General features: G+C 40.9%; 1 protein-coding gene across 3 annotated transcripts; it reads right to left on the bottom strand.

Moving 5' to 3' along the window:
* Nucleotides 1–1,765: 1,765 nt before the first annotated feature.
* Nucleotides 1,766–26,073, bottom strand: PLEKHA8 (pleckstrin homology domain containing A8). Of its 3 annotated transcripts, XM_062496041.1 has the most exons (15): nucleotides 26,034–26,073; nucleotides 16,017–16,133; nucleotides 15,265–15,420; nucleotides 13,477–13,601; nucleotides 11,860–12,018; nucleotides 10,886–10,926; nucleotides 10,036–10,193; nucleotides 8,839–8,847; nucleotides 7,382–7,532; nucleotides 6,885–6,970; nucleotides 6,188–6,246; nucleotides 4,786–4,916; nucleotides 4,218–4,288; nucleotides 2,907–2,968; nucleotides 1,766–2,058 (listed from the first exon to the last, which is right to left on the bottom strand). In XM_062496041.1, exons 1-15 carry the CDS (start codon nucleotides 26,071–26,073, stop codon nucleotides 1,861–1,863), a joined length of 1,563 nt encoding a protein of 520 aa, XP_062352025.1. In that variant the 3' UTR covers nucleotides 1,766–1,860. The 3 variants fall into 3 exon arrangements, with proteins under 3 accessions (XP_062352025.1, XP_062352005.1, XP_062352015.1); XM_062496021.1 differs by lacking the exon at nucleotides 8,839–8,847; XM_062496031.1 differs by lacking the exon at nucleotides 8,839–8,847 and having other exon boundaries at nucleotides 7,382–7,543; nucleotides 10,038–10,193.
* Nucleotides 26,074–26,098: the final 25 nt, after the last annotated feature.

Below are 26,098 nucleotides of genomic sequence, written 5' to 3'. Positions count from 1 at the left end.
TAGGTGTCAGGTTGGAAACAGGTAAAAGTTTTTCACCCAGAGGATGACTGGACACTAGAACAGGCTCCCCAGGGAATGGTAACAGCAGCAAGCCCAGCTGAGTTCAAGTAGCTTTAGGACAATGCTCTCAGGCACACGGTGGGATTTTTAGGGTGTTCTGTGCGGGGCCAGAAGCTGGGCTTGATAATCCTGATCCCTTCAGTCTTTTCCAACACAGCATATTCTATGACTCTAGGAATGTCTAGTTAGAGTCCTGGTATCTATCTTTATACAGTAAGTTTGATGTTGGCCTTTCCTTCAAATACCACATGCTTTTCTTAAAAGCTTACAATGCCAGGCTCTTTAGAAAGGATCAAGTATTCAGTGTGCAGATGCTCCTGTCACAGAGCAATGCCAGGCAGCAGGTCTGCAGTACATTCATTTTACTAGCAACACTGGTTTTAGCCTAGCAAAAGCCAGGACTACTTCTGTGACTATGGCAACACTGCCTTTTGTATTTCATGAAAACTTACTAATTCTCAGTCCCTCACTATCAGAATCTTCTCCCCTCCTGTACATGAGTTAAACTCAGCTCTTTGTAAAAAGCCATCTGAAGCCCTAGGTCAACACTGCTTATGCCTTGAATTGGAGTCCGTAATTCACAGCTAGCCTTCTGGTTGGTCATCAACACAACTAGAAATTTTGTCCCTAACCCTATCACTAGCTACAAGGACTTCATTACTTTTAATAGCAGCAATGCTAAGGAACACACTTTTATCTGTATCAGCAAAATGGGGAAAAGGGGAAAGTTTTCTTGATTTTTAGTCACTTCTAAATAATTTCAAAATTCAAGATTTGTAATTGGTCCTGTGTTTAATAGCTCCATTACAAATTTTAGCTTCCCCTATACTTTACTCATTTCATGTCCACTTTCATGAAGTTTCTGCCCATAAGTCTAGGAAGGATTGTAATGATATCTGCTTTTCACACTGCTAGCTATAGTCAACTTAAAAGTAAGTATTACAGTTTTGCATGAATTTGATTCAAGAAACCCCTAAAACCTAAAACAGAAAACCTCCCCTAAACTTTAATAAATCAGGATGGACGTGATCTTCAAATGCTTGTTTAAAGTACTATTGAAATTAGTTGGGCTGAGTCTGTGCCATCAAATCCACTAGCAGGACCTGGCAGGGAAGCCATAGCATGTACTGGGAGCTGGTCAGGGAACACAACACCCTGTTTCAAAGGTTAGCCCTTGGGGCCACTTAGACCACTAGCCACATACAGCTGTGGTGAAGATCTGTGTAATATCTAGACTAAAATGTTTATTTAATACATATTTATGTCATGCAAATATATTATTTGCATTAAAGAGCTTCAACCCAGTTTGAGGGACTCACTGCATTATAAGCTGGTGTTTACTACTAGAGTAACAATAACTCTCACTATCATCCTACACCATGGCAGGGAGTGGGCACAGGGAATGGGAGAGTCAGAGGCAGCAGCACCTGCCTGGGTGCCATGTTGGTGACTCAACAGATCTGCTGCATGAGTGGGTCTCTCCTCAGGTACAACAGCAAAGGCCAAATTCTGCTCTGTTACTTTTATGAGGTGAAGAGGAGGTGCACAGGCAGAAGAGAAACAGTCAAAAACATTCATCATGGACATAGTTTTGATCCAAACAGAGACAATACCTCTGCATTTAAATGCAACACAAGCAATGAAAAGATAAAAATCACACACACCCTTCCCCCAAAACATTCAACACCCTTCCCACCTGAAAAGATACAATGAACAGAAACAATGTCCCAAAACCAAAAAGGAAGAAATCTTTGTTAACAGACACAGTCCCTGAATTTTTAAGATGTGGTCTTGCTGTAGTCATACCACCTCATCTGACTCCAAACCATGTACTTCATAGAGAGTGTCCAAGATATTTAGCTGCTTTTCCATGGCTGGTAAGTAAATGTTGAGGTCCCTCTGCATTCCTTTGTAAAATGTTTCTTCCTGAGGATTGCACTCATCTACAGACAGAGCTGCCACAAAATCTTCATATGTTGGAGCTGCCCTTAAAGCTAACTGGGAGAGGAAACAAAGCTTTTAAATTTGCAACACAGAATGGGAAAAGAAATACAACTAAAGCAATGAAAAACTTTTAAGACTTCCCTCTTTGCACTTAAATGGCATAGCTTTAAGTTAACCAGGGGTACATGCAAATATTGAGAACTGAAACTAGAAGGGAGACCTTTTTTAAAAAAACCAATTTTTATTTTTGCACAGATCCCCAGTTTAAGATATCTTCAGAGATGCCTGACTTTTAAAAAATGTCTGTGTATCATATTTTGTATAAATAAATCTAGCACATCAAAAATTAATTAAATACAAACCCCAGTTAAAATATAGTTTTTTAGGGGAGGTCCCAACCCAGTGTTCCCACACCATCACCAAATTCTCAACATGTGCTTTAGAAAGCTCTCTCCAACAACAACAACAACAACAACAACAAAGTCATGACTGACTGGATGAAGTTTTCCTCTTTCCTTTGTAATTTCAGTGATAATTTTCCACTGATAGACACAAGGGGGAGCTGCAAGACTGGACGAAAAAATTCCCCAGCCAATATATTCTACTTCAACTCCCTCCACACCCTGTCTGAACGCTCTCATATTCAAAGAGAGAACAATCTTCAAAAAACCAACCTCAAATCCTCTTTTCTTCATTTAATAGCCCTGCAAGACTGTGTTCAAAAGCACATATTTAAAAAACAGTGCATGCAAGTGCAATCTCTCTGTTTCACCTCTAGAAAGCAGGCTCCACCCTGAAAGTCCAGTACTAAACATCATGAAAAACACAGTCCTCACTTTGAAAATAAGATCTGGCAAAGGAATCTGTTCATTTTAATACTAGCAGCCAAGGTAAGTACTTACTGCAAAGACCCCGCGGACAACCCAACCATGGTGCTGCCGTAATGTTTTTCCATAAGCATTGTCTTAAAGGGGAAAAAAAATAAATTAAGAGATAGATGTATGGCAGTTTTAAGTTTGTATCACAAAGAGAACTCAGAGATGACTTAGTCAAGGGTATATTCTTGCCAGTCAAAGTAAATAATAGCTGTTTCTGAGTACTGAAGTTACGACTGAAAGGAGATGACAGATTTGGGATTTCTGCACTGGGGTCTCAGCTCTGCTGTCAAATCTCCTTCAATTCATCCACAGCAAGTAAGTGTTCCAACAGACATGAAAGCTAATGTGAAGTCTAAGAAAATACTGTAGGGAGAGAAACTCCAACAGTAAACCAAAGCTGCAGTGGTGGTACAGATATAGAAGGGATTTTCAGGGGAAGAAAGGGAATGAAAAAGAAAAAAACAGCATGACTCCACTGCAGACACACAACAATTCAAGGAGTAGTTCAGTGCTGAAGCCTTCAGGCTCAGAAGGTCAAATAAGTGCCTAAACACTTTCCATGGTGTTTAACACCCATATCCGGTAGCAATGTATTTACAACCTGACTTCCAAGAGCTGCTAGATACTTCAGTGTAGTAGCTCTTTCTGCTAATCCTATAAGGCAACTGCTTCACTGTGCAAAAGAACACAAAATAAAAAGCTTTAATAAAAGCTGTTTCAAAACTGGTTTAAAGGATTATTACAGCATTATACTGCATGCATATAGAAAGGGTCTTGCCCAGGAGTAACCAAGTCAAGTCTAAGTGGGGGGGGGGATTTGGTTTGTACTTGCTGTGGCCAGTAGCCTGACAAAGAATGTGTCAGAAATTGTGTAGTTGGAAAAAATCCTTCTTTGTTACAACCTCCCTTCTAATTGGTGCAGGCAATTCACAGCCCTGTTGGCAAAGAGGTGATTTCAAAGAATGATGTCAAATCACACAAGGAATTAGAAAACTAACAAAACTGTACATTTGGGAGCACTCCCACTGCAAACCAGCAGAGAAATTTGAATGAGTTGAAGCCCTGGTTTCCCTAAGATACAACTGTCTCCTCTGCCAAAAGTATGCCAATTAAAGGAATCTATATTTGCTTGTGAATCAACATTTACCAGTTATCTAGCAATCCATCTCAAGGCAGCCATTTTAAAAAACCTTCAGTTTTCAAAAATATTATGTCTTAAAGATCACTTGCCTCATCAGTCACTGAAGAAAAGAAGACATAGGTTCTAAACAAGGAGGACAGTAGCCAAGTATGTAAATTTAGAAGCATGTGAAGAATGAAGCAATTGGCACTTACTCAGAGCTGTTTGGATATCCTTTTCCCCATTCTTCACCTCCATCAAAAACCCTTTCAAGAACTTTAAACCTCTGCCAGGATGAACCCATGAAATAAAAAGAAACCATGTTTATAAGAAAGTAACCCAAAATACAACAAAGCCCACAGAATTGCAATACATCTCCAAAGTGTAATAAAACTGAGAATTAAGGAGCCAATTTCAATCTGAAAAAAATTGCAGGCACCTCCTCCAGCCTCTCTCCCAGTCCAAGGGAAAAATACTTTGCTAAACATTTCTGCTGCAGCTTGAAATCATCTGCTTGATGCCTTAACCAAGTAGGATCAGTCGTTCATTCACTGTAACTTCACTTTTAAGGGAAAAAAGTCTGCCTGCAATGGCTTTTTCAGGCTTTTTGGCGAAGTTGCAGTGATACAGCCACAGACTGCAGATTAATCTTATAGCTCGGCAGTTTGCATTGATGGAGACTGCGGGAAGTAACCAGCCTGCTCCATGTACATAAGCCTGCACTAGTGAAAGGCCTCTCCCTGCACCAGCAGTTCACAGGGAAGGCAGACACAAGGCCATTACCTTTTCAGCCACAGGAGGGCCTCCGTAGCAGAGTTTCTAACTTGGGCTACACCTTCATTCACTTCATGGAGCACAATCTTCTGAAGGGTATCAAACTCTTCTTTGTTGGTTATAAATTTCTGGTTTATTTTCTGGAAAGAATATAATAGGTAAAGCTTTAGGCCTTTTAAGACCCAACAGGGGCCTATAAATACCACCTGTTTACCAGGACTCTTCCCTGCTAAGAGATACTACAGCTTCCCAAGGATGTCACACACTCCCCATGGCATGACTGCTCTGACACACTGGGCATGCCATCCCAGGGCACTCATCTGGCTAATACAACCAAAATAAAACATCTCAGTCAAAACTTTACCTGGGACCTACCATTTCTGTCCAACAAAATGCTGGAGGTTCCCATTACATCCTCCCCACTGGAAGAAAGGAGTTAATTCAAACTGCTCTTCAAGCAAAGTCCCATTTGCCCAGAGCTTCAACTACAAGTAAAATTTACCTTCTGACCACAGCAAACTCTCAATATTACACTTAGCAGTACTCATCATGCCTACGGTTTCAATTTATTCCCAAGTTTCTATACACAACTCCTCATACAAACAAAAGAGACAATATATAAGGAGCAGACAAATGGATTTCTTCCTCTACATTAAAGGACTAGCTGTCTATCACTTGACAGTAAATATTTTATATTTTAGGTTTTAAAATAGCATTCTTTTCTCTCACTGTTTTCAGTCTTCTAGTGGCTACCTTCTATAAGATAAGCAACAAAACATCTGAATGTATACAGTATTCCTTAGCATACATTCAGAAGATATGTTTTGCTTTTATTTATCTTTTCTTGAAAGAAAATGCCACAAAAAGTCTCACTGTGAACACATTTTGTTCCCTAACCAATATTTCAAAGGTTCTTAAAGGTTCTTCAGAAGGTACCTGAAGCTAGAAGAACTTCCAGAACAAGAACCAAGTCCGCAAATTCTGCCCCAGTCTGCTGAGAAACTGCTTCTTAAAGCATTAACTTCCTCCTACTTGATTGAGCAAAGGGGTTTTTCCCCCACCCCCTCCATTTGTTTTACAGGTTGAAGTCAACATTGCTAACATCACATCATGACTTATAACCTATACAGCTCAGAATCAAAGTCATATTCATTAGGTGCAACAGATGTTTTACTTGGCAGTCAATCAAGTATTTTATAAGTTTGCATGCAACTGGATTTATTAAACACAGCATGAACTGTCAGAACAGAATTAGGGGCATTTCAGCGCTTTAATCTGACAGATGGTAACATTATCAAATACTGAATAACCTTCCAATATTGACTCCTACCACAAAGATTCTTGAGCGCTAGTGTCTAAAGCAGATATTTTGTTTAAAAAGTGAAAATTAGTGCTAGAAATAAGTTGTTACCTTGATGTTGCCTACAAAATCCATCTTAACCGGAGCAAAAACAGTTGGTCCCAGCTTGTCTAAGGGAAAAAAAAAAAAAAAAGCTGCATTTTAAAATCGTGTCTTTTTCCAGTTCTCATGTTTTATAAAAAATTCATTTACTCACTTAACAATCCTTCTAAATGGCAGGAAAATACTAAATGAACAACAAACTGATATTCTTCTCTAGTATAGAACCAATCCATCCCAGTTGCTACAAGTGTTAAAATACTCTGACCTACAGTTCAGAAGTCTTCAAAAGGCTGCATGCTCACAGGGCCACCACATCCACCAAATGCAGGGGTCAAGCTGGTGGGGTGACTGTGCTAGGTGAAGGTCAAAGTCTTCAGAAAAATCCAACAGAGAGCACAGCTATCAGTCTGCTGTCAGCTGTCCTAGACTGTAAGGCATCTATGCTGCTTTTTTGAGGGGGAGAAATTTGTTGTTTCATACAGACACTTAGATTGCCAAACAGCTTATATGTGGGTCCCCTCTAAATGAGAGTGGATCCTCTTTAAAGGAAAGGGGTAAGAAACATGTTCTGGTACCAAACTGATTTTGCTGATACTTGCTCTACTATATCACTTCAGTAAAGAAACAAATTTTCCAACCCAACTGCTCCACCTTCGCTTGCTGCTAGCAGCAGTCAGAAGGAGTCAGAAAAAAAGAAGCTGCTTACCCAGAACAGGCACAATTGCATAACATGACTCCAGGAACTCTTCTGTTGGTATGCCCTCCTCCTCCCGAAGCTCAATATCACTGAACCTGGTGTCCAGGACAAGCAGAAAATATTGTTACCGTAACAGTTCTTTTTATGTAATATCCAAAAGCAAAATTAGATTTCCCGTCCAAGTTATTTGCATAGAGGTAGAATTCATAGATATGAAACCACCAACATGGCTTTTGTTTTACTGTGTTCAAGTAACTGACTGCAGAGAACATGTATTAGGTGGTGTGCAAGCAAGGCCTGCAATTACAAACAAGGAAAAACCTCCCACTTCACTCTGTACAGCTAATTTTACAAAAGATATCTTCTTCCAATTACTGTGCTGTAGGCAGTCTTGTTAAATAATCTCAGCAAATATAGTTTTAAAGACAGAAAAGTCTCTTAAAAATAAGTCAATTAAAGGCTTAACATTAAGTTGCAATAATCCTTTTAACTGAAATCTGTACTACCTATTGCTCATGACACTGAAGAAGGTAGGAGAATCATTTTCATTTCTTTCTTCCTCACACAGAGTCAATCCACTTAAATAATTTGCTTCTGACTGCAGCAACTTGTGGGCACCACAACTTTCTACAGCTTGCAGCTTGTCCTCTCCATCATCTTTAATGCCCAACATTTATAGGAAACAAAAGAAAAACAACAACAAACAAAAAAAGAAAACAGTTACATACACACACTGTTACTCCTTTTCATCAATATGTCTATTTGAAGGAAGGCACTTGGATATCAGGATAATGCAAGTTTAAAAGCATCCCTGCCAACACCACTACTCTCACTGCATTGGTAGATTTGGTAGGTGCTCAGACTACATTTCAGTCAGTCACTTCCCATTTCTTTTATCAGACAGACCAAACACCAGGCTTCAGTATAGGGGAGCCCACACAACCTCAGCAAGGACAGTGCTGTGAGGAAGAAAAGCACTGAAGAAACAATTTGGTGTAACAGGGAACTGATTCATCTCACTGAAAGGAAGATTACTTCTCATATGGTTCTAGCTTTCACAGTATTGTTCAAGTGCCACAGTGCATTTTCAAAAGCAAAAGAATAATAGCAACATGCTTACTCCTTCTGACAGGTAAACAAACTGGCTGCTTAGATGGACGCTTGTATGGTATCAAAGGCTGCTATGTTCTCCCTGATTTCTATAAATATCTTTACAGTTTCCCAGAAGATCCAGGTACACCTTTCCCACTGTGGTCTATTTTATTTCTTCTTTGGGGCCAAGTACATTTGTTTCACATATTGCACTAGGAAGAAAAAGGAAAGACAGAACCTTTCATATATATCCCATATATGGTAAGACCTTCTGACCTCATGGAGAACTTCAGAGAACAAGTAAAGAAGAAAAATTATTCACAGCATCTGCATCATGCAAGCCATAGCTACAGTACATCTTGCTGCCAGACTGACAAACTAGCATCCAGGATTTCCCAGGGAACCTGTCTTTCCAGGAAAGGAAGACTTTCAAACATCAGTGGGGATTACAGAGAGACCTGAAGTGGAACTGAGCTTCTGGCTGAAGGTATCAAGCTGCAAGGAACTGTCTTCCTCCAAGTGACAACTGAAAGCAGGCTTACAGCAGTCCCTATTAGCTGCAGAACCACTGAACAAACCTGGTGCTGGGTGAAAAGAAAACCCCTCATACCCAGACCAGCCATTCTCTGGCCTCAGACATCACTGACATTCACAAGCAAAGTGTCTCTGCCAAGGAATGACAGAGGTTTGAGTGATGCCATGGTCTGCCCTTCACCAAGTCACATAGGCTGGGGAGTAGAGAAACAGCCCAAGACTGCAGTGACCCTGCAGGAGCTGTGCAAAAACCTTGGGTCCTCTGAAATTTCCAACTCAAACACTGTAAGCCCTAAATGCCAGAGAAATTTGCTATGGGACTTAAGTGCTCAAGCACTTTTCAGAACTGACTGTGCTTAAAAAAGGAGAGAGGGAAGGAAAAGTATCTGAGACAGGGCAGAGCTCTTGGGGTCAGAGGGAGCTACAGCCAGCTACAGTGAGATAAAGCCCATGGGGTGGCTGGGTCAGCCCACGCTCTATGGACAGCCCTGCACATCCTAACTCCACCCCATATTGACAGCAAAACTCTGCAGCTCAAATATGTGTACCCAACAGGGGGTAGCCTTTTCTCTTTTGTGCACAGGAACCACAGTAGCTAAATGACACCAACAACCTGAATTAGTTTGATGTCCTTACTTTAGGGTTGTTTTGTTGATATTATGCTAAATTGTGTCATGTGTGTGTTATTCTGCAGGGACTAGTCACATGACACAGTATCAACCCCAATAATGGGAAAAACTCCAAAGAGAACCCATATGGGCAAAATCACTATCATCATTAATTTGGACTTAAAAACTTCTGCAGACTCACTGACTGCATACTTATATTTTGGATTAACAGCCAGGCAGACAAAGCCACTGTTCAAGAACAGTACAGTCCATTCAACAGGATGTGCAAATCATGTTATATGACTATTTATTCAAATTAAGTTCATCAGCCCTTAACAATATAACCATGTAGGAGGGAATTTTATACTGAATTAGTTCAGCAGTATTTCACTGAAGTCACACACAAATCTAAGTTTTGTGCTATTGCTAAGATAAAGGAAGAAATAAGATGCTTTTTAGGATACTCTCAGTTGCAGAAAAAAGGTTAATTTCCTGTAAACATTTGTTAGAGCAATCAAGAGTGACTAAGAGTTCAAGCCCTCAGACAGGCACACAAAGCTCCCATGGCCCCTTCTGACACTGCAGCCATACTAGCATATATACATACACACTAGCAGGGAATAATGTGCACAGAAGCTCGTGCCAGGCTGTTTTGTTACACACACGTCAATCTGCACCTGGAGGGACTCAATTTGTCCAAAAACAAATTTTTAATTTCCTCCTCTGTTCAGTCCCAAGTTAGCCATCAACAAAAGCAGCAGGAGGTATGCTGAGAAAACTTGCAAGGGGCAATAAAAAATAAAAGACAGATACTCCCTTTGAGTATCTGGGAGTCAGGGATCAGCAGTCTTACAAGGAGCCTACATCTTCCTTAATTTACACCTATGGAATGATCATGCTGGACAAAAGACTGTGCATATACTTACCTGCCAAATGCTTTGCTACATGATCTTCAACACAGACATCACCAGTTCCCTCATTTGTTTCCAAGCTTAAACATTCCGTACTTTTAACAACTGCTTGCTCTTGATGGTTAATTTCTGCTTTTACACAGCCATTTTCACACGGGTTCAATTCCACCTGCCTGAAGAAAGGGAAAAAATAATATTTAGTGCATAAAACATTGCTTGGTAAGCTTTTTCCTGTGAACACAGAAGTAACAAGAGAAAAATAATTGACAGAAGATATAGGCTGTCACAGGCTGCTCTGAGCAAAGAACTTGTTTAAAATAGTAAGAATAAGGCAGCTTTTTTGCAGCAAAGAGGATTAAAGACTCAACCTCAGCTTGCAGAGTTCAAGTATATTTATAATGATCTTTATTAATAAGGTACATAATCAAAAAAATATGATTACAGAAAAGAAAATTGCAGGCACATATTGTAAATTCTAGAATATCCTCTCATTAGTACTTTAAAATATACATACTTCCCACCTACTCCAGGAATCAGTCTGCTCACAATCAATGATTTTTACGAGCTTATGGAGAGGAACTTAAAATGCAGGAAAGGAGCACTGAAGTGGGAGACAGTTGGCTGGTGATAGAGCAGTAAGACACCAAGTGGACTGCAGAGAAAAATGGAAGGGAAAGGAGTGATACAGAAGAGACATGATGTGGGATGAGCCAGATCTGTTCTGTTTCACCTGCTTCCACAAGTAAGCAGCTCAGAATGATACAATTCTGCCTGCATCCAGGAAGAGTGGAGTAGTGCTAAGGAAAGAACAGACACTACCAAACACAGATTAGAAACAGACTGACAGTAAAGACTTCTGTTATACCTTTCTGTTGAGGTGTGACTGGACAAGACAGAGTGCTTTACCTGAAAGATACAGAGGGAGGAGAATACTGTTTAAAGCAAGAAGACTGTATGATGCTTCTCAAACTTCACATTTGATTAAACACAAGTTGGAGTCAGCAAAAAAACCCTCCCTAATTCTCTGAACAAGGAGGCAGTATACAGACAAATATGAAAACGGTGCCACACTATTATACCATTATAATATTGCAAAGAAAGAAAGAAAGGAAAAGAAAGACAAGCAGAAGATTTATTTCAGAAACTAGTTAGCAAGTGTCAAGTGAGACACCACACAGCATATGGAGAAGAAACAAAGCAGTGAGATTCCTTTGCAATGTTTTCTTTACTTAATAAAAAAGTTTTGAAAAATGCAGAAGAAACATGAATCTAGATATCAGGTATGGTGAAGCAATCTCATTTCTCAGATTCACTCACGTATCTACCTGCCAACATAGATCTTAACTTCCTGTCTGCCAGAGATGTTCCAGCTTTCCATACATAGTTATGGATCTAGGATTCAAGAAAGTGCCCTTCTCATTAGAAAGCTAAACTCATCAGCTCCCACTGGTATATTAGCACACATCCAATACTGCTGTAGCTTAACAGAGTAATAATTGCTGTGAGCTCCCACATGGACAAACCTGCTGTAGAACTAAGGTATTTTGACATGCCATTGTATGACTTTCTGTGAAACACCACGGCAGAACTTTCAGGCCCTGAAAGTCAATGTTTAACAACTTTCACTTGTCAATAAAAGTTAAGAGATTGGTCACTGCTTGTTAAAAAAATGGCCCTACCTCACTTGCAAATCACAAGAACTAGCAGAGTACATCCAGTGTGGGACCAGTAGCTATGATATGGGTAAAAAGGCATTCCCTACTTCTACAAATGCTACGTTTGACAAAAGGACCTATTAGCATCCCTGCCGAGGCTGAGTGAAGATGATACTGCCATTACCTTGCTCGTTCTGAGAACTGCTAAATTTGGGGATCCAGGTGGGGTCTGATGCAGTAACTCAGAAGTGAAAGCAGTATTTGCAATCTGCATACATTCTTCAAGAGTCTTCAGGAAAGTGTCACAGGTTGATTTCAACAGAGCTCCCATATCAATCTCACTCTGTGGGAAGAAATCAATTGAAAAAATTGAAAAATCAATTGAAAAATCAGAAAAAATGGACTCACCACAGAATATCAACTTGGAGCTACTAATGTCTGCAAAGCCCACAGCTGATACAGTTATGATTACAGGTTAACATGAATTAAAATTCAGTGTGTCAGCTGCTCAGAGAACTGGCATCATATATTACTGTGGCTATGTCCCCTTGCAGTACTACAAATCTTGTCAGCCTCTCAATAAAAGAAGCTTAGCATGCTTGTGTTTTGAAATCAATGCCTCTTTAGTTACTTATTGGTGTTAGGAGTGCATGAAATCCTAAGCCTGAATGTATTCAACAATGGCATTCCAGGAAACACCACTGACAGGAGATATGAAAAGTAAACAAAGAGATGCAGAATGATCTGGAGATAATTATTTCAAAAACCCCACGAAAAAAACTTATTGCAAATGAAAAAAATACAGAATGATGTATCACACTGCCTCTTCATCTCTGCAAAGTGAGTTATGATTGCTAAAATGCTTTTAGCCATAAATCTTTGCAGTTAAATGCCAGTAAGATCAGGGAAAGAGAGTCTTCCCTCAGATGCATGAAATATGAGCAGGATAAACACCATATTCAGGTCAACACCTGTGAACTGCAAGTTTTAACAGTGCCTTTTAGTCATTTGTACACTACATCATGCCTCTGCACTGCCTTTTAATTCACGTTAAACAGTTTATCAAGTATCTTTACAGAGATGGTTTGGACATACAAATGATCAACCTTCAGGCGTTTTGCTTGCTTGTTCTCCACCTGAGGACCCATCTCTCCAGTGGGAGGCATCCTGGAACTCTACACCAGTTTCTCGAGCAAGGGAAATGCATCCTTCTTCACACATTTATCTCTCCAAGCAAAGGGCAGATCACTGTCTTTACGAGATCCCTCTTAAATGAGGCTTCTTTGGTCAGAGAGATTTGCAGGATTTGAAACTTTAACTTAAGTGAGGCTAACCAAGCAGTTCTTTATATCACTTTTGCTTTTTTTTTCCTGTGGTCTGCAACATATCTTGACCTTTTAAGGGTTTTGGATGTGTTTTGCTGAGCAGGATATTAATGACTCAGGCAGAAAAAATGTGTGCTTCATGCAAATTATCTTTTTATAAAAGATCTTTTGCTATTTTTTGATCCACTGTAAACACATGATCACCTACAGAGATGTTACTGTCTAGAGATCATGGATATCAGATCTCATCTCATTAGTTGCTAGCCCAACAAAGGGCAAGTCATTTGCAACAATATAGTAATACTCCATTTAAACAAGAACTTTTGTGTGAGCACTTTATTTCCCTCAGGTTCTCTGTACAAGGATGTTGCAACATTAAGTAACTGTGAGTGAATACTACATTGGCTAACCAAAAAATACTACATTTCCTAACCAAGACTTTACAGATGTGGTCTATAGCAAAAGTAGAACTATACCTCTGGTTCTGACACACCAGAAATGCTGGCTTCCTTTGTTTTATGCACTTGCTGAACAAGGAGGTTACAGTACAGTCTAAGTTCAGACATTTTAGTCTTCAAGGCTTCTGTGTTTTCAGTGAACTCTAAAAGTTAAACAAAAAAAGCTAAATTTAACGTATGCAATGCAAGGCAAGTACACAACATTTGGTCTAAGCAGGCCTTTTAAATAGGACAAAAGCCCTACATACAATGTTTTTTGTTTTCACAAAGTAGTTTAAGGTGCAAGCAATAGCAATGTTTAGATAGGGTTGTAGATAGCAAACACCGGACCTAAAAGATGCATTCTGTCCAACAGAAAGGGACAAATTTAAGATAGATATCGTTGAATCACAGGATGGATGAGGTTGGAAGACACCTTTGGAGACCAGCTAGTCCTACTCCCCTGTTCAAGGAGAATCAGAGCAAATTACTCAGGGCTTTGAACAGTGCCACGGATGGAGACTACACAACCTCTTCTCTGCAGCCTTTCAGCCTCATCTTCACAACATAAGCATTTTTGCTTATGGTTCAATTGAGTGGTTTGTATCAAAATTCATGCATATTTTCTCTTGTTCATTAAGACTCTGGCTTCATCTTTTTTATGCTCTCTCACTAGGTATTTCCTTTAATTATCTTAGTGGCCCTTTGCTGGACTCACTCCAGTGTGTCCATATGTTTCTTGTACCAAGAAACCAAGTGCAGAACTGAGAAGACTAATCCAGGTAAGATTAACAGCCATTCTGAGATTTTTAAAAAGTAATGGTTTTGACATTAGAGTCCCTGAGTTATAAAACAAATTGTCTGTTAGTAAGACTAACTGCAAATGCATCACTAGCTTTTTACTCTGTGCTACTGTATGTCACTTTACAGATATAACTTTGGTCTGCTCTCTAGTCACTGCACATCAGATCCCCACCTGGTGAACGACTCTACAGTAGCATCTTCTGCTCAGTTCTGACTCAGTTTGAACCAGTAGATGTAAAGCCTGGTGATAACAAACATAAGGCTAAGAGGAGAAGAAAATCCTTGCCTCAGGGAAACAAGCGCTTGCCACCCCCTGCATTTGCTCAGGACAATAATAATTTGCTGTTTTCCCATCTTCTGTATAGTCATTGTGCTGAGGTTACACAAGGTTAAGGCATCAGGCCTCACAATGTTCTATGACTAATGCCACACTTGTAAGCAAGAGGGGTTTTCACTGGGGGAGGAAAAGTGAGATTGCTGGTGAAAGTAAAGTCGTAAGTGAATTAATTTTCATAGTCTGACCATAGTCAGATTTAAATTTTTGAATATTAATAGATTTGAAACCCAGTGCAAACCTTTTCTTAAATTCCTGAGGCATTCTCAAGAGGGCAGAAGACAGCCCAATTAGAACATGGAAGGCAAGGGTGTGAGGAACTCCAAAGTAGTGTGAGAAGTTGGGTCATTGTATTTCGACAGCAGTACTAGGTAGGGGTCTTACATTCTTGTATAGTCTGCATCACGATGACCCCTAGCCAGGGTCTATTTACTCACTGTACTTACAGAACCCACCAGCACATGGTTTTCAAATTATTTTTATATAGTGTATTTTAAGAAAAACAAAACAGTTTTCAAATCCCTGCCCTGAGAATTAATACCTGAGATTTCTCGCTAACATTCTCACATCTTAGCAGCACCAAAGACCCGAAGCACAGGCTGGACACTGAAGTTGTATATACATGCACTAGGGGAAAGCATGGGGAAATATAAAGCAAACATTATGGGCCAGCAAAACTGTGTTCTTGCCTTTTTCCTTCTGTGTCCTGCTGTCAGTCAGGCAGGCTTTGGCAGTTCCTAGTGCAACCAGCCACTTTTGTCTTTCAACTGCATTTCTTGCCTTCAGATAGAAGTACTGCTCCCCTGGGATGATCAGGTCCATTCGTGTGTTATCTGCAGGATGAACTGTAAGCAACATAGATTTTAGACCAGCCCCTGGGCCCTTCCCAGCCTAACCAAACATCCCAACAGATGTGTTAGGTGACAGGTCTAACAGTAATGAAAGAGGAGGAATCTATGGTCCAAACTTCCCCCACTGCCATTTTCTGACTTCTCTTTTGAGTTAGGGAATGGCCAGGACACATTTGTGATCACTATAATCTGAGAAAGGGCATCCTTTTCTGGCAAGCCATTCTTTCAAGCTTCTAGCCCTTAACTGAACCTCAAAAATGTGGCAATATGACTGAGCAGACCTAGGACTGAAGTTTATTATTCATGTTTCTAGTTTTAGCTATGTGCTTATGAGGAGTCATTTGAAGCTGTGTGATGCTCCACCACAGTTCATAATAAAGTGACTCAACTACAAGTAGAATACCCATGATACTAGAGGCTTGCAGTTCTCTCAACATTTTCAAAATACTATGGTATAAAAATTTGCATATACATCAAATTACTGCAAACACATACCAGAGAAATCAAGCTCTTGTCACCTGAAATCTCATCTTGAATGCAACATTATTGGACAAACTTCATGGAGCTGAGTGTTACTGTATCTTAGTTACCTTGAATTTCACAAACTGCCATTTGGATGCTTCCCTTACAACCCTTCCAGGCATCTTCCTGAGAGTCATAATAGGACAGGATGCCACCACAGAGAAGGAACCACCGAGGCTGCCAGCCTGAAAAACAAAACTGCATTTCTCAGATATGCCTCTCCCTGCAATTCCATCATCTCTCTCACTTGAGACTTGCTGCAAATACGGCCCCAAACATTCTCAGTTTCCCTGGGGAAAAAAAAAACCCTTTTGAAGTATTAAGATTTGTAAACAGCCCTGGATGTTGTACACCTTGCTTGCTGGCACCTACATGTCCATTCTGCACACAGCTGGACCTCAGCAGTGTGTGTCTTGAGATGCCATATGTCATTTTCAGTAGTTTTACTAACACAGCATCACTGATTCACTCTCCTTTCCAAAACCACCTTCTCAGTTCACCACCCCACAATTTCTTCCACTACTCCTCAACCCACCTCTTCACTCTTCCCAAAAGCCACCCCTGCTGCCTTGCCTTATAAGTCTTCCTTCCTTGAAGGAAGGGCTAACCAGGTTATCTTGAAAAACAACACGTAAGAATCTCTTAAAAATCAACAGAGGAACAGAGGCGGATCTGTTGATTTCTGAATATTCTGAACACCATCTTTCAGTGAAGCAGTTTTCAACAGCTCTTGAAACTCTTTGTGCTGCCCATATAAAACATAGTCTTGAATTACTGACCTGCACTTCTGGATACCTTCCCAGAGAAGAACCAAAACACAAGGCTAGACCCACATCAGTAGTTCTGGGTACACTTTTGCCCACCCTGCTGCCTAACTTTACAAGTAAATTATCTTTATTTTTTTTCTACTCTTGGAAGTACTACGGCAATATGAAAAGATAAAACCAAACACGACCTGACAGCCACCATTTATGTCTAATTAAAAACGACAAGCTCATTAACTTAAGAAGAAATGAGGCAGTAACGTCACTGGAGGAAAGCAGCTTTCCTTACTGAGCTGCAACAAGCTTCCCTGGCCAGGTCGAATGGATTGAGATTCTCACACTCCCACATTGTGCCAGCAGACCATCTCTGGAAGGAACACTTGGACTAGACCGTGTGGGCCACATGGCTCTTAGATATTTTGGCAGAGGGTTCTCACTTCTACTGTCCCCTGCACCAGGGCTCTGCCAACCAGCGCTGCGCTGCAGGAGCCCAGGCTGGGCTTGGATTAATATCACATTGGAAGAATGACAGCTCCTTTCCAGCTAGAAATTGGTTCCTTAGACTACTGCTGAAACCAAGCACAACACAGTTTAAGATTAGAAAGGCCTAAAGTCTCAGGCTAACAGCAGCAGTATAGTCTGGCTTTCCCCCTCTTTTTTCTTTTTAATTAAATCAATATCACTGCATTCAGTTCAACCTGGTTTATAGATTGCTGAACCCTGTGTGGTGGCTGGAAAACAAATTAAACATAAATATTATTTCATTCCTTTCCAGATCTCGCCACTATTTCCTAGAAGAATATAAAAATATGAAAAATCCAAAGTAATCTCAACACTTTGTTACTTTATGTGAAGGGGGGAAAAATCACAAGAATAAAAACTAAAAAAAAAAGAAATCAGCAAGACTCATTTCTATTTGTCTTGCCTCTAAAATAAATAAGCTATCCTAACAGTCACTATTGATATGTGGGAACTCACAAAAAAATGAAGTGATTGTTCAGCAGAGAGAAGCAGTTAATTGCTTCAGACACTCAATGGCACAGAACCAATTCTTTAAATAATGCACAGCACCACAGTCAATACAAGCCTCTAATTCAGTCTGGAGCTCCTGCTGCTGGGCATGAATCATTTCAGCCATGGTCCTACAGCTTACAATTGCAGCTGATGCTCAACCAAATTGCATCCCATCAATCAAAGGCTGTGTAATCAATTAGACAACATACAAATCACTCTGCCTCCATCACTTTGGAGGCCGGTTAAAAGTATGTTACAAATCAATATATTTTTTGAGACTTTTATTTGGTTGGTTTTTTTTTGGTTCTGGATCTTGGGTTTTTTTGTCGGGAAAGAGCAACTATCTGTATTCCTTTGCAGAAGCCAACGCTTCTTTAATTATTACATATGTATTAAAAAGACTGTGATAGACAACTTTTACCTAAGATAATATATATTTTCACAACATAATTGTTACACTAATAAAAACACATTATCGTAAAAGGAAAACAATTTTAAAAAGAGTTTCACAGCAAGGTTCTGTCAGAAGATGCACAAACCACCTGGTACTCACTGACACTGAGTCAGCAGCCATGGGAAGGTTATCCTAAACAACCAGCTAAAAATAGCATGTGGCTGACAAATCATGGGCACTGTACAGGGATACAATCTTCAATTACAGGAGTTTCACTTTTGCAGACAAGTGAAGAATAAAGGAAAGAAAACACAAAAAACAAAAACCAAAGCAGCAAAAAGACACTTGGGCACTTCCAAGAACCCAAGTCTTGGGTTTATTCAGTGTTATTCTCCTCCCATAAAGTGTCATCAGAATATTGCAATTTTTGGAACTGAGCATTCAGATTTCACCTGATATGGAAAGGTAAAACTGAACCTTTTATGGTCTTACTGGTGCCAGCATTAACTCAACTTTGAAGAAGAATTTTAGTCCATTATACTGGTGCTGCACAGGCAGGAAAAAATACAGCTTGAACTTCCAACATCTCATTTTAGAGGCACATTACCAGTAACAGTAAAATTTGACCTTGGTGGGAAAGGTATGTACAAAAAATCCCCAATAAAAAGTGATTAGTAGCTTAAGGTGTCAGCCATAGAAAAGAATGAAGATATTCCAGACAACTTCACAGGCACTGGTTAAAGTACATATTGCACTCCTGTGTGAAACCTACAGTTAGTGCCTGCAGTACCTGGAAGACCTGATATTGTCCACTACAAAAACAGATATTTAGTTTGTTAGGCACAGACTGTGCCTGCTAAGGATTCATTACTTCTCGAGAAGTTTCCACAGAAAGAAAGATCTGCCTACTTCCCCCATTACACTTCAGGAAATCTGGATGTAGCTATCACTGAGTAAACTTGAAATTTGGACATAATTCAAACTTTAATGTTATACAACTCAGACTCCAGACAGCATTCCTTCCAAAGTGCCAAGCCTTAAGAAAAAAAAAAACCCCAAACATTTGAAGATATGTAGATCATGTCAGACATCTACAAAGCCAAGTCATCTGGGAGAATTACATACTCAAGAAGTCAAATTGATGACCTGGAAAACAAGCTGCAATTAAGAGACGCCAGTTCCACTTGCATTTCTAAAATGCATAGAGGCCAGACACCCAGGTTTTTATTATTGCTTTATTATTGATTCTTTCAATCAGAATTATGTAACACTTAAGGCATACAAGTTTCTTGAGCTTCAGAATACGCTTTTGTAAAACTTTTGCAATAGATAGTCCTTGGACTTCTTTGACCCTAATCCAGGCTTTAACTGCAGATAGAAGATAATCAGAACTTTCCATGTTACAACATCTGTCTAATAGGAGGAGTAAAAGCCACCATTACCTCCCTACTGCTTAAAACAAGGGCAAGATCCAAGACTTAGCTGCAGGCAGCACAGCAGGACAGATGCCTGTTTTTCTGTGCAGCATCACAAAAAATTCCCAGAGTGCGTGCACTGATAGAGTCATCTCACAGTGAGAATGAGCAATATCCATCCCCTGGGCAAATGTAAACTGTGCCACACACTCACTGTCCCACCATCTCCAGCTTTATCTCCCAAGGACAAAAGCACCACATCATCTGCCCAGTACTGTGTCAGTGACTGATAAATGGACAAGAACTGCTGAAAACTCAGCTCTAGCAGGGCAAAGGCACTGTCAGTCAACCAGGTTTCTGGTCAGACAAAGCAATTAGCAATAAAGTATTATATTGAACAGATCAAATTTGAAACTCTTCCCCTTTTTCTCATTCAAGGAACAGAAGTAAAATATTATCTTGACATAAGCATTTTGCACTCAAACCTGATGCCTATTTTTTCTATATAGCCTCCTAAGGCTATGCAGTGTTTTGGGAAGGGTTCCAGGTGCTGGAACACATTTGCAGCCTTAATTCTATAGCAAAATAATTTGACAGGACAAAAATCCAGTGTGCATCTATAATGGACAGCAGAAATGCAGACAAGAGTGTGTCTATGTCTCTTCTCTGAGTTATTATCCTCTCACCTAGAGAGCAACTTCTGGAAATGCCCATATTGCAATTTTTTTTTCTGATTATGTGCATATTAACAGCAGGAATCAATACAAAAAGCCCCTAAGCATAATGAAGTTCAAAGATTTAGCACTTTAACAATGGTATCACTTTTTAAAGCACTCATTTGAGGGATGCTAGAGGTTTAAGTGAAGGAAGCAACAGCTGAGTGGGCTTTAATACAATGACCTTCTCCCACACGATTTTTCACACAGAAGTTCTATAAAGTTCACTTTAGTTTCAATCACAACTGTGAGGGCAATGTTAGCAGCACTGAAAAAGCATCCTGTCATCACAGGGCAACTGGGCTGTTTGCAAACAATTTTATGGCAGTACCCAGCCAAGGCACAGAGAGCACAACGTCAGGCATTTTTGAAGGGGACACAGTGAACGGATGAAGGGCAGAGAGGGGATTGTGGTGCAGGCAGAAGTTTGATAATACAGGCCCACTGCTCAGACACACTAATTCAAGTCATACAAAGCTCCTGGGAGTTTTCCTTCTCCATTTATACTTCCCAGTCCCAGCAACCAAGCTGCTCTTCTCTCTGACCCCTGGGGTGGTTCCTTATCAGGCCAGACTGTCAACACACTGACTTTATGAAAGCACATACAGATACCCTACGATGGTATCTCTTCACCATCAGTCTACCACACCTTTGGTTTCTGCCCTACCCAGTCATTTCCTGCGAGCACTTACTCACTTCAGTGCAGAGGGACTGAATGCAGACGCACCGGTACTGCAGCATACCTGGCAGGGAATGCTGCACCATGGATCCTCTGCAGCACTGCTCTAACACTTACAGAGGAGAGAGGGGACACCGATTTCCACTCCTGCAGCCTCAATAAACTTTTCTACTATGAGCACATTACACAATTCCAAAAAGGTTGGACAAAAGCAAGACTGCTGCATGATGAAATACAGAGGGAAAGGGAAGAAAATCATGAGAAAGAAGGTCAAATCACACAAAGACAATTAAGCAAAATCCAAAGAAAATTAACTAACCAGTCTCTGAAGTATCCTGCATGAAAAGTCTCATCCAGCCACAACTGGCTGGGAGTCAAGCATTCATCTAAACCAACACCTGGATCCTGAGAGCAGTTCCATCAGTAACAGAAGGCAGTCCATTGCCCTGAAGGCAACAGAAACCTCAGCAGTCTAGGTCCACCTCCACAAAAGCCACACAATGTTATACAATGAGAATTTGGACTACACCCAGAGGCTAAAATGAAGGGGGAAGTTATAAAGGGCTTTTTAGAACCAAATCTTTATGCAAGTGTAAAGTTTTTGATTAATTCCTCCATATCTGGAAACAGATGAGCTTATTTCCAGAGCTTGATATCAGCTGGAAGGAAACTGTCTCTCATCCCATAAAAGGTCAAATTTCTTAAACTCCCAGAACAAAGACTTGCTCTAAGCAGTATCATGTGCATCCAGATCAAAGATACAAGAACTAAAGCTTTTTCACATTTCCTTGAGCTCTATCCGAAGTTTATTAAGGAATTCTGAATCATTAGAGACAAGAGTAATTAATATGTGAAAGCTGAAATGTACTGCTTGGTGCTAGCTCTTGTTATCTTGGGATAAACAGGAAAGAATCCAAAGTACAACAACAAACAGAGGGGATGATTACATACAGGTAGATGGGGAGAGTATGTGGCATGATGCAGCATCACTGGTGATGGCATGAAGGTGAGTGTACCATGCCTTGAGAAAGATTAACTACTTAGAATTACACAGCACAAATAAGGAAATTAATATTTAAATATCGGGAAAAGCTTAGTTTTGCAAAGGAAAGTGATCAAAGCCACTTCATGGAGCATGGAACAAATACCAGGCAAGCCAGTGGAAGTAGTCATCATTTTTCATCTAATGATGAAGCTGCCTTTGAACCCCACAGACAAGAGCTGATCCATACCATCTCTTCCAGAGTTAGCAGCAATCCTGCTTCTGACCAGCAGTCCCAGGTAGGGTGTGTGCCTACAATGAAAATCTGAACTGAACTGAATTTCAGCAGAAAAAAAAAAAAAAAGGCAACTTGAAAGTGCCAAGATCTCACACCATTGAATGGAGGTATTCCCCAATTCCACACTGTTTCCCAGCTTACTCATAGCTATAGCTTACTCATTCCATAAACCTAACGAGAAAAAAAATCGTGATGCCTTTTACAAGGCAAACTCCAAAGACTAAATGAATTTATTTCATTAATCAGAAGTTATGCTCAACAAAGAGCACGCATTGCAGGTTAAGTTCAGCCTGAGAGTCCCACGGGAGGCAGTTTCCAAGCAGCAAAGAGCAGCCTTCACGTGCACTTCAGCTCCGCTGTCTCTCTCCTTCCTCTATCCTGCAAGCAGCATTCCCCAGCTGGAGATCAGTCACGCTATGACACTGCAGCCAGGATCTGCCTTTGATGCTGCCCACACCACAATGGTTTCTGTCCAGCCAGGACTGCAGGCAGTGGCAGCCCAAAAGACCGAGGAGCTATAGAGAAGGCACACGGTGACACTTCCATCATTCCAACTGCTTACCACAGTAAGTGACACTGAAGCAATAATTACACACCCATCCCCAGCCCCCACCAAAGATAACATCAGGCAGAGGCTTTTGGCAAAGGATGAAATCTAGGAATTTTTGAAGATCATGTTACATGCTTTGACTATAAGCCCAGCTGAGGCAAACTTACATGCCTGCATGATTTAAATCACCCTGCTCTGGATTTTGAGGATTAATAATTTGAAGTTTGCAGATGAGTTATATATTTGCCCAAGAGAAAAAGTGCTGTCTCACTTTATAGGACGATAATTCTGCTTGCAAAGTTCCCTGCTCTCTTAAGGTTTTAACCAATTTAGTGGGGAAGCAGACAAGAAGAATCCAAGGACACATACTGCAAACACAAGATCCCACCGGATTTTCATAGGCTAGAACTTTGTGAATGTATATTTGATTTAAAGTTGGCACACTTCACTTGAACTTAAACAAAAGTTACACACTGAGAAATCACTATCCGGTGGCCATTGCATTAGGAGACAGAAAAAAAAAAACCCTCTAAAAATCTCAGTTTTCTAAACTCAACAGATTTCCAAGGCAGCACTGGAAACCCTGCATATAGAAACCACAATGTGAGTACAGGATCAACACCACAGGAAAAACCCTACCTCCAAGCAGAAACCAGGTAATACTGATTTGATTTATTCTAATATATATAAAGCAAACAAGTGCATTTATTACAAACAAGATGACCTGTTTAAGCAGGAAGGCACACTTACCTGTCTTTCAATTAATTGGTGGCAATCATGGTGTGCTTTCTTTGCCCTTTGCTCACAGAAAACCAAACTTGTTTCCTATTTCTGAAACATTCTTGCTGCCAATAACTATGCAATTTGCAACACAGACCTAGCTCCCAGCCAAGAGCTGTGAGGAAATAGATTGATGTGGACTTGACCTCTCATGATGGCAGTGACATCAAATATTATGAAATCAAAATTCCCAGAAAAGACTCAATTCCCAACAAACTCCCATCAGCTCCTCTCTCACAGTGAGAAGGAAAAGCAGTTCTTTTATGCTTGTTCTTTTTTGAATGTCTTATCTTCTTCTGACTGTGAGGGGTCCTCCTCATTCTGAGGTACATCAGCCCTGTGTTATTAGCACAGGTACACACCAACACAGAGAGATGACACAACACAATTTCCTTACTTGTTGTGGGCATCACTTACACTATACAGCACCTGATTCATCATCATCCTGAGCAACAGGAGAAGCTTACAGGGGGCAGAACACTGGCAGAAATACTGTTCCAGATGACCTGTTGAACCTTCTTACTCCCCTTAATCCCTGAGAGGAGGCTTTCCTGTCTCTCACTCTCCAACTCTTTGTTATTTCTAGTATGAACATCACATTCCAGAATGAATTAATTTTTTTTTTGCCTCTCTGCATAAATTTACAATGTAATGGCTTCAGGACAGGACGTCTTAATTTTACAGCAAAAGAAAGCACTAGTATGTTCAGACAGCTTGCAGAACAACAAATTTACTGTTCTCAAACATACCATGGGCCTTCTGCAACCTAAGGAAAAGGCATAGAGTGACCTTGACCACCATGCTTACTAGAAGAGTCAACTTTCAACCAATAAATCAGAAGGAGGCTTCAATCTTCCATCACAGATTTTCTTTCAGATAACAGCAAAACCTCTTCCAGTTTTCAGCCAGTACAAATCCTACGTATGCAAGTAAAAGTTTCCTTCAGTCTGCACTCGCTTAGACTGAGGTTTGCAAAGCATCATCCTTCTTCATGAAGGATCATTTGATTGGAAGTTCTTATCAACGTGGCTAGTAAAAGAAAACCTAATTTTGATGAAAACAGAGTACTTCTTAGTCTTCATCTTACTATCAAATCAGAAGCCCAGCTGATCCTACCACACACTCAGGCACTAAAATGTCAAATGCCAGTCAGTTATGTACAACACGCGGTGTTTCCCAGACACACGTACCCAGGTCTCATGACACAAAACCAAGCACAAGGGTTCCAGACACACCCCAGCATCTCAGCAACGCTAAGAAAAATGTACAACTTTCAGTCAACTGAACCACAGCGTTTTTAGTACAGGGAAAGGACTAATATCACTACCACAATTCTGCAATTCAAATGAAAAAGGCAAGCATAGCTTCTCCTACTGTCACTTCATAATTCAAGAGCATTCAAAAATAATTAACAACAAAAAGAAATCCATGTCTCTTCACTGAGATCTGACAAATTTTGATTCACATCTCAGAATACCTACTGCCTAAAGGGGAAAAGTCACAGCAATCTTCTAGCACAGCAATAAACCCAGCCTCATGCACCACTCCTGCCCCCCCCCCATCCCTACCACACGAATCAACACTCGCTTGTGCTTCAGCTTTTTCTTTGTTTAATTTTGATTTCCTACAGTTTCCCAGCTAACCAGAGATGCAGCTGTTCCAGTCTCTCGGGAAAAAAACTCAAGCAAGGCAGCAGCCCTTGCACCTGGCAACGTCAAGGTGGTCGCGGTTACTTTTCCCTGACCTTCAAGTTTCCAAACTGTTCCCACGAACCACAGAGAGGTTTGCACCTGGCAAGACCCCATCCACAACCCCAAATCACACGCCTCTGCCTCACCTGACTCCAAGGCGCCCGGCAGTGGGCATCCCATGGGAACACAGGGGGCTCCTGATCCCAACACCTTTAACCTCTGCTGAGCTAACTCTGGCCACACAGGACTGCTTTCCAACCTGCCATGAAAACCAAGCCTTCCGTGGCACGGGAACACAAGAAAAAATAAAATTTGGGCCTAGAGCTAGTAGGACAACCCCCCTCCACCTTTTTTCACGTCTTTCGATTTTTTTTTTTTCGCATGCCTTCTCATGTGAATCCCCCAAATGGGACTGAATGGCAGCATCTTTTTTTCCTTCTTGCTCTGGGAATGCCCCGAATCCCCGACTCGCCTCAACGAAAGTTCCACGGGGGTGGGGAGGAGAACGGGGAAGTTCGCTGTTCCAGTTGTGACCCAGAGCATCCAAACTACCCCAAATCCCAATCCACAACCCCGGGGAGGGCAAGTGACGCCCTGGACGAGCACTGGCATCGCGATGAACGCCGGGCAGTGTCAGTAAGGCAGCGCCGGGGCTGGTCCCCCGCACGGCGGGGTCAAGGAGAAGCGCTAACCCGCACCCAGCAAACACAGGGAATATTTACATGCACGTACTTGTATAAATACATGCACGAGAGGATGACGGCGCCCGTCCCACAAAGGCTGAGCGCTGCCAGGAACTCACCGCTCAGATAGTTGGTCCATTTGTACAGGACCCCCTCCATGCCGGCCGGGCCCCGGCCCCATGCA

This window comes from Cinclus cinclus, chromosome 1 (genome assembly GCF_963662255.1).
Source record: "Cinclus cinclus chromosome 1, bCinCin1.1, whole genome shotgun sequence".
NCBI classification, from domain to species: domain Eukaryota; kingdom Metazoa; phylum Chordata; class Aves; order Passeriformes; family Cinclidae; genus Cinclus; species Cinclus cinclus.
The sequence above is the reverse complement of the archived record's forward strand: the minus strand, read 5'-3'. Positions and strand labels throughout refer to the sequence as shown.